Source organism: Mustela nivalis (assembly GCF_964662115.1).
Source record: "Mustela nivalis genome assembly, chromosome: 16".
Taxonomy (NCBI): Eukaryota; Metazoa; Chordata; class Mammalia; order Carnivora; family Mustelidae; genus Mustela; species Mustela nivalis.
Genome location: NC_139035.1, coordinates 68,446,759 through 68,454,838, shown reverse-complemented (window position 1 = coordinate 68,454,838; position 8,080 = coordinate 68,446,759). Strand labels below are relative to the sequence as shown.

Below are 8,080 nucleotides of genomic sequence, written 5' to 3'. Positions count from 1 at the left end.
TCACTGTCCTACTTCTTGACGTCAACGTTTCGGTCACCTTGGTCTTCGGTGACCCTGGGTTGTAAGCTCAGCGTGGAAGTGACGTGCAAGGCCACCCAGAGACTGAGCGGGAGGGCCCAGAAGAGCGACTGCAAGGCCAAAGATTCACCCCCCGCTTTCCGCCCCATGGAGATAACCCTCCGTACATGGACCCAGAACTGCGGAGACTTGGCCTGCTCTCTGGGTTCGTGCTTTACTGCCTGGCTGCCCAACTCTGCCCCTAATTTCCTCCTAATTTTACATACACGTGGGCTCACAGCCTCCCAGACAACAAGACCGAGTGAGTTCACGGGGGTACTGAAATTCATACAATTGTGGTCACTAGTAGTAATCTGTCCACCACTTCTCAAGACTAAAGGGCTTGCCTGTTTGGTTAACCCTACCCCACATTCTCCTGTCCCCAGAAGTCTTCCTGGCCTCCCCCCACCCCACAGCTCTAAGGGCTAGAGCACTACATTTAAGTTGACCCATATATGCAATGCTGCATCCCATAAAGGCTGCTGGGCCCTCAGCAGCAGGAATAATCGGACTGTGGAAAGATCATTAGATGGGGGTGGAGACCAAACTTTACTCTTCTTGTGACTGTTTGCTCATTCCTTGAAGTTACTGTTTGTACATGTCTGTAGTTGTATGTAACAGGAAGTAGGTGAGTATTTTCCAGTAGCTTTTAGCTGTTAGGAAAGTTTGGATGAAATCCTTCTAGCAGCCTGTTACTCCTTGTCAAACCTGACCACGGCTGGTAACAGGCTGTGGGAGCCCTAAGCTCTCACTTCCAACAGCTTTACCAAGCATCTGAGTAGGTTTCTACACAGATACTGGATTTTTTTTTTTTTTAAGATTTTATTTGACAGAGATCACAAGCAGAGAGGCAGGCAGAGAGAGACAGAGGAGGAAGCAGGCTCCCCTCGGAGCAGAGCCTGATGCGGGGCTCGATCCCAGGACCCTGAGACCATAACCGGAGCCAAAGGCAGAGGCTTAACCCACTGAGCCACCCAGGTGCCCGATACTGGATTTTCAAACATCCGCTCTGGGGTGTGATGAAGATGTCAGTGTTCTTCCTGGGATTCACAAAATGAAAGTCTTTCCTCATAACCCTGAGCAAAGCAACAGCAAAGCGGCTGACTACAGAGCCCAGAGCTGATCTTCACCCCACGGAAGTTTGGTACTTAACACACATCCGCAGTCACTCCCAAGTTCTCCAGGCATGGTCAGGCTTTTTCCTGGTGTTGTCCTTTACCAACAAACAGCGGCACAGATGCTGCTGACCCAAGGCTGTGCCATCCATTTCCATGCCACCGGCACGGGGATTTCTGAAGTGCCTTGAACTTCCTATCTGTAAAATTAAACTTGTGGAAGCCAAATGTGCCATTTTCATCAACCCGGATAAAAGGTTGTCTGTGAGATAATTTTGCTGTTTAGAAACTCCTGTGCAAGTGTCCAAGGGGGCTGTGTATGTTTATGGGGACTATATGTCATCAAGCCTGAGTTTTTGGGTGGTGGTTCTTTTTTTTTTTTTTTTTTTGAGATTTTATGTATTTATTTGACAGAGAGAGATTACAGGTAGGCAGAGAGGCAGGAAGAGAGAAAGGGGGAAGCAGGCTCCCCACTGAGCAGAGAGTCCGGATTTGGGGCTCGATCCCAGGGCCCTGAGCCGAAGACAGTGCCTTAATCCACTGAGCCACTCAGGTGCCCCAGGAACTGTTTTTGTTAAAATTTGCTTGTCCTTCTTGTAAGTTCCACCCAAAATTGACCATTGTGTTTGGCACATACTAAATGTTCAATAAAGATTTATGACTGTGGGGGGTGCCTGGGTGGCTCAGTGGGTTAAGCCTCTGCCTTCGGCTGGGGTCATGATCCCAGGTTCCTGGGATCGAGCCCTGCCCGCATCGAGCTCTCTGCCCCGCAGGGAGCCTGCTTCCTCCTCTCTCTCTCTCTGCCTGCCTCTCTGCCTACTTGTGATCTCTCTCTGTCAAATAAATAAATAAAATCTTAAAAAAAAAGATTTGTGACTGTGGGGTGCCTGGGTGGCTCAGTTGGTTAGATGTCTGCCTTTGGCTCAGGTCATGATTCGGGGGTCCTGGGATGGAGTCCCATATCAGGCTCCCTGCTCAGCGGGGAGTCTGCTTCTCCCTCTGCCTCTTCCACTCCCCCTGCTTGTGTGCTCCTGCTCTGACAAATAAATAAATAAAAATCTTAAAAAAAAAAGATGAATGACTACAGTGCCAGGGTGGCTCAGTAAGTTAAGCATCTGCGTTCAGCTCAGGTCATGATCCCAGAGCCCCATCCTGGCGTCCACCACCCCGTCAGTTTCCCTGCGGAGCGGTGAGTCTGCTTGCTGGCCTCACCCCTTGTGTGCGCTCGTGCGCTCTCTCTCTCTAATAAATAAGTATGTAAAAAAAGAGAGCGAGAGAGAGAGCGAGAGAGCGAGAAGACTGAATGAATCTCCTCCGTGTCTCATTTCCCTTATCTATAAAAGTGGAGAATAACGCCTACCACCTACCTAAGAGGACTGGTGGTAGAATCAGAGATGCTTGAAGGAATCACAGGATAAAACCAGGACCTGTTACTTCCTTGAGTCTAGGGCTGTCATTCCCCTGGGAAGACCTAAGAAAGAGTCCTCTGGAAACCAGGCAAGGCTCTGCCCACAAGGCTCCTCTCAACCCTATAACAGAAAATGGATGTCCAGGTCTCCAGGTTCAGAGAATCTCCCGGTCCCTTCCTCATCCACGTGGGGACAGGTCCCAGTGTCACAGGAGGCCAGCCTGATTCCAGCAGCCCAACCACCTCAGAAGCAGGAATTGGGTCTGATGATGAATGTCACCCAAACCAGGGACCTTCGTGTGGGTGCTGGTCCTTCATACTGACAAGACCGTGCAGGGTCATAGGGTCAAACTTCCAGAGGAGATGCTGAGCCAACTTCTCACACAACCCTAACACCTGATCCACTAACAACAAATCAACTGTTTATTTACATTTATGTCTGCCCTAAAAGCCCGGGGAAGGTCTGACACCCAGGGCTGGTTCTTCCAGCCGCCTCTCCTCCTGGCTTCTCCGTCTCTCTCTATTCTACCTCCTTTCCATCCCTCGCCTTCCCGTGTTCTTCTCCGTTGGCTCCTACTCTTCCACCATCTACCTACCTGCAGCCCCTCCGAGTCCCACGTGCTGCTCCTCCCCTGCCCACCCACAGCCTCCCTCAGGTCCAGCCTCCGGGCCTAGGGTCCTCAGCCGAGGGAGCACTTGCTGGTGTTCTTCTTGTCACAAGCTCTCAGGTCAGTGCCGGGGGGCTTGTGGCTGTTTCCCTGGAGGGGGAAGGGCACAGGATCAGGGTGACAGTGGCCGTCTGGGGTCTGTACACTGCTGGAAGGGGATCCACCCTTGGGGGCGTCAGCACTGCTCATCTCCTGGGGTTTCACTCCTAACAGGTGCGTTCACGCACACACAGCTGTGCCCCTCCCAGCAGAACCAACTCACCGGTCTCCGGCCTCCTGACTTGAGCAAGATGTCCCGGGCCAGGGAACTGAAGGCCTGACGGGTAACGGAGTGAGTGGTCAGAACAGGCCGGCGGGGAGGAGGGGCTTGCCGACCACCAGCCATCTCTGGGAGTGGGGGTGGGCATGGGGCATGTCTCACCTCATCCACATTTGTGCTGGACTTGGCACTGGTCTCGAAGAATCGGATCCCATGCTCGCGAGCCAGCTGTGGAGTGGAGAGGGTCAGAAGAGAGGTGGGCCCAGGGCGGCGGCCTTCTGGAACCCAACTCCATCCTGGCCTGGGCCTCACCTTAAGAGCGCGCTCCTTCTGCACCTTCCTCTTGGCCTCCATGTCGCACTTGTTGCCCAGCAGCAGGCGCTCCACCCCAGCTGAGGCGTTCTGGGAGCACGAAGGCAGGAAGAGTCAGGTGGGGTCCCGCTCACCTTCACGGCTCCGGGCCTCCCGTCTCTTCAGGAGGGTCTTTACCTCTTTGATGCTTTTCATCCAGTTCTGAATATTCTCAAAGGATTTTTCATCCGTGATGTCATACACTAGGATAATGCCCTGCAGGATGGCAAGAGTTCACCAAGGAGCCTTGGGCCCCATTCCCCCCCCCCCCCTTTCAGCTTCCTGCCCCTTCCAGTGACCCTGCAAATTCTCTCCAAGCTTCTCCCATAGTCCGCGAGGGTCCTCCACCTCGCGCGCTGTGCCCCTCCCAATTTCCCCGCCCCAGCCCTGCCCGTGGGTCCTCGTACAGCTCCACTCTGCTGCCTCATCCCTCGTCCACACCCACACCTCGTACCATGGCCCCACGGTAATAGGCAGTCGTTATGGTCTTGAACCGCTCCTGGCCAGCCGTGTCCCTGAAGAAGGGGCGGGAGAGAAGAAATGGTTCTCCAAAGACAGAAATGCCCCTGCTAAGGACGGAGCTCTTGCAACATGGTGGGGCTGACAGGAACAGCATCAGCAAACAGTCAAGGGGGAAAAGGAGGTAGGACGTCTAGGAGGTGACACAGACCTGAGGGACAAGGTCTCTCGGGCTCAACTGTTGAACACCTACCCCGTGCCAGGCGCCTCCTTCACCCTGCCCTCGTGACGCATGTCGTCCGGTCCCTGCTTTACAAACGAGGGCAGAGATCCGAAGGGGCTCGGCAACGGATGAAGGTCATTCAGCAGCAAGCCCCAACCTACTCTTCTCCACTGCGTCCCAAAGCTTCTCCACCCCCGCTTGCACAGCCGGCACCCCACAGGTCTCCCGCGGCAGGTCGGCCCTCGCAGCTCGGCTCTCCAGGCTCTCGAGTCGCAGGGAGAGCACACACGGACCATCTCAACTCCCCCGCTTGCTGGGAACCTGCCTGAATGCCCTTCCCACGGGACAGCCCTGCAGACATCTACCGTCAAGTTCCGAGAATGCTCTGGAGCCAGGAGAGGCGCGAGGGTTACGAGAAAGCAGAGAACAGTTGAGCAGGCTGGAAGAGACCCGGAAGGAGGACGTCTGAGGCAGGGACAGGAAGTGGCCCGGGAGAAGTGGCGGAAGCAGCAGCGGGAAGAGGGAGCACCGTGGGAGCGACCGGAGGGAATGCGCCCCGCAGTGCTGGGGGTCCACTCACCAGACCTGCAGCTTGATCTTCTTCCCCTCTACATCCACGGTGCGGATCTTGAAGTCGATTCCTAGGAGGGGGCGCACACGCTGAAGCGGAGACCCAGGGAGGATTGGGAGGCGAGGGACTGGGGCACTGCAGTACTAGGGACTCTGCAGGGGCTGGACTTGGGAAGCAACCTTGTTGCAAGTGAAACGAGAATTTTCTCAAAGCTGTATTAGTACAGTAAGCATATTGTTTTTCCTGAGATGTTGCGGATCTGGGAGGCGAGGTGATGGAAGTTCTCCTGGGCGGCTTCAGGCGCCTCTTGGGTCCACCCAGCAACCCCGGCTGACAGCTCTCTTAGTTCAGTGTCTCCCTCAAAATAGGACTTTCAGGGGCACCTGGGTGGCTCAGTGGGTTACACCTCAGCCTCCAGGACAGGTCAGGATCTCAGGGTCCTGGGATGGAGCCTGCTTCCTCCTCTCTGCCTACTTGTGATCTCTCCCTCTCTCTGTCAAATAAGTAAAATTTTAAAAAAGATTTTATTTATTTATTTGATAGAGAAATCACATGGAGGTAGAAAGACAGGCAGAGAGAGAGAGAGGGAAGAGGCTCCTTTCTGAGCAGAGAACCCGACGTGGGGCTCCATCCCAGGACTCTGGGATCATGACCTGAGCCTCAGGCAACCCCATAAATAAAATCTTTTTAAAAAACAGGACTTTCAGCTTCCTCTTCCCGTCTGTTTTCCTAGAACGCTGTACCCTCGGTGCCCCGGCCACCCTCCAGCCCTATAGGACAAGGAGCCAGGAAAGACGTAGCTGAAGGCAGTGTGTTAGTTAAGGAGCAGGCCACACTTGCAAGCAAGACCCATTCCTCCTGAGGCTGAACTAGGAAAGGCGGCATTTTCCTTTCCTTTCCTAACCAGAATTGTCTTGAGACTCCCCTTGTTTTATTTCCCAGGCCAGAGAACATGAAGAACAAGAGAGGAGGGGAGGCAGCGTTCTTGGTGCCAACGTGGGCCCCTCCCCAGAGCCCTTTGGGAGCCCAACAGGGAGTCTGAGTCACCAGGCTGACTCAGGGCCCCCAAAAGTCCCCCCACTCCTACCCTCCTTGCCTGGCTGACTGTATATCCACCTTCCCAGTCCTTGGGCCACTTTGTAGCACAGAGGGTCACTCTGTCCCACCCTGCCCACCCCCATTAAGAGGAGGAGCAGGGAGACTGGGCAGTGGTGAGGTGGGGATGCAGCGCGAGGCTCTGGAACTCAGCAGATGGAAAGAGGCTAATGGACCTGGAAAGCATGTTCAGGGAGAGGGGGCACAGGAAATTCGGCGGGGGTCAAGGCTCACAGGTGGGTGGGGGTGGGGAGAGATGCACGGCGGTAAGCGCAGAAGGGTTCATGTGGGTTTGGGGAGAAGGACGTGGATGAGGGCGAAGGATGGTAGCAGGAAAACGAGGGGCTGGCACAACCGAGAAGTTACGCGGCCTCAGAGAGCTTCGAGGCTGGGTACCATTCGGACAGATGTGCGGGGGGTTGGTCTGAGACTGGGCTGAGTTTAGAAGCCCCCCTCTGGAGGGCTGAAAAGTAGGGGCCACTAGTAACCTGGGAGAGCCGGGGGTGTGGGACAGGGCAGGGGGCTCCGCCAACGCGCTCACCGCCGGTGGAGAGGCAGGGGTGAGTGCCCGGGGGAGCCGGGGGTCGGGGCGCGGCCGGCGGGCTCGCCGCGCGTGGAGAGGCAGGGGTGAAAAGGCCGGCGGGCTCCGGGGGTCCGGGGCGCGGCCGGCGGGCTCACCGATGGTGGAGATGTAGGTGTTGTTGAAGCTGTCCTCTGCGAAGCGAATGATGAGACAAGTCTTGCCCACCCCCGAGTCCCCGATGAGCAGCAACTTGAAGAGGTGGTCGTAGGCTTTGGCCATGGCGGACACTGGGGAGCCGGGGGGAGGCGCCGGTGGGCGGGCCCGCAGGGCTGGCGGACGGAGCGGCCCGGAGCCCAGGCCAGGAAGCTTTCCTCCCTCTCCGCCCAGGCCCCGGGAAAGAGGGGAGGCGGCCCTGCCGTGGGCCCCACCCCCTGGCCGCCCGCCCCTCCCCCGCGCGCTCGCAGTCCGCGCGGGGGACGCCGTGGGACGGGGCAGCCTCCGCCACGCGGACGGAATCGGGGGGACGCCGGCTGACGGCGGCGCTGGCACTGGGGGCCACCACGCGGGGGGGGGGGGTGCTGAGACGAGGGACCCGAGGGCCATTCCAGGCTGGCCGCCTTCGGGGCCCTGCTGGGCTCCGGGGTTCCCCGCCCTCAAGTCCGGCGCCCCGGGAACGCGGCGGGACGCCCCGCGACACCAGCCACTTGTGGGGACGCTCTGCCCCCTGGTGGTCGGCGTGAGGCGGCGGCGTCCTGCGGCCCCACGGGGCGGGGGAGAAGCCGCGCGCACACGTCGGTGTAGACGCACCACGAACCACCACCGCACACCGGTACACGCATCCCCCCCGCCACCCACCCACACCCACACTTTCGCCAACTCCTTCTGGGGCTTTATTCGGGGACCGCGCGTGGGATCGGTGCGACGGAGACGGGGGCCACCCGTCTGCTTTCCTCCTCCGACGGGGCGCGATCTTCACGCCAGCCCGGGGCGGCCCGGACAGCGCCGTCCAGCGCCGTGAAAGGGCTGCAGAAGGGCAGACGCGGCTGCGGAGACACTCGTTATCTTTGCCTTCGGGGAGGACACGGGACCCCCGCTTCTCTCACAGCGGCCAGCGCGCGTGCGGTGCGGGTGTGCGCGGACGCCTCTCGTCCCAGGGCCCGCCGGCCCATCCCCTCCGCCCCGCAGGCCGTGACCCGGCTCCGTCCGTCACTTTTCTTGCTCTGGCCGAGACGGCGGGCGGGCGCACGAGCAGGGGGAGGAGGACAGGAGCCGCCGACGGCGCGCCGGGCGGGGAGCCGACGCGGGGCTCCGGACGCCTGGGCCCTGGGGTCACGACCCCAGCCGAGGCAGA

The 8,080-nt window shown here is 58.2% G+C and overlaps 1 protein-coding gene across 5 annotated transcripts; it reads right to left on the bottom strand.

The window, feature by feature from the left end:
- Window positions 1-2,980: 2,980 nt before the first annotated feature.
- Window positions 2,981-7,154, bottom strand: RAB13 (RAB13, member RAS oncogene family). Of its 5 annotated transcripts, none has more exons than XM_082703659.1 (9): window positions 6,885-7,117; window positions 5,121-5,290; window positions 4,571-4,626; window positions 4,313-4,373; window positions 3,997-4,074; window positions 3,820-3,909; window positions 3,670-3,735; window positions 3,511-3,564; window positions 2,981-3,338 (listed from the first exon to the last, which is right to left on the bottom strand). In XM_082703659.1, the coding sequence occupies exons 1-9, from the start codon at window positions 7,006-7,008 to the stop codon at window positions 3,261-3,263; spliced, it is 777 nt and encodes a 258-aa protein (XP_082559785.1). In that variant the 5' UTR covers window positions 7,009-7,117; the 3' UTR covers window positions 2,981-3,260. The 5 variants fall into 5 exon arrangements, with proteins under 5 accessions (XP_082559785.1, XP_082559784.1, XP_082559786.1 ...); XM_082703658.1 differs by having other exon boundaries at window positions 4,571-4,891; window positions 5,121-5,181; window positions 6,885-7,085; XM_082703660.1 differs by lacking the exon at window positions 4,571-4,626 and having other exon boundaries at window positions 5,121-5,181; window positions 6,885-7,154.
- Between the last annotated feature and the right edge of the window lie 926 nt (window positions 7,155-8,080).

Bases quoted from the DNA above. Each gene is read 5' to 3' on its own strand.
- RAB13 (XM_082703658.1), bottom strand. From the start codon at position 7,008: ATGGCCAAAGCCTACGACCACCTCTTCAAGTTGCTGCTCATCGGGGAC. The intron at 5,182-6,884 runs GTGAGCCCGCCG...GCCCCCTCCTAG, and splicing joins CACCTACATCTCCACCATCG to GAATCGACTTCAAGATCCGC. The intron at 3,736-3,819 runs GTGAGGCCCAGG...TCCACTCCACAG, and splicing joins AGAAGGAGCGCGCTCTTAAG to CTGGCTCGCGAGCATGGGAT.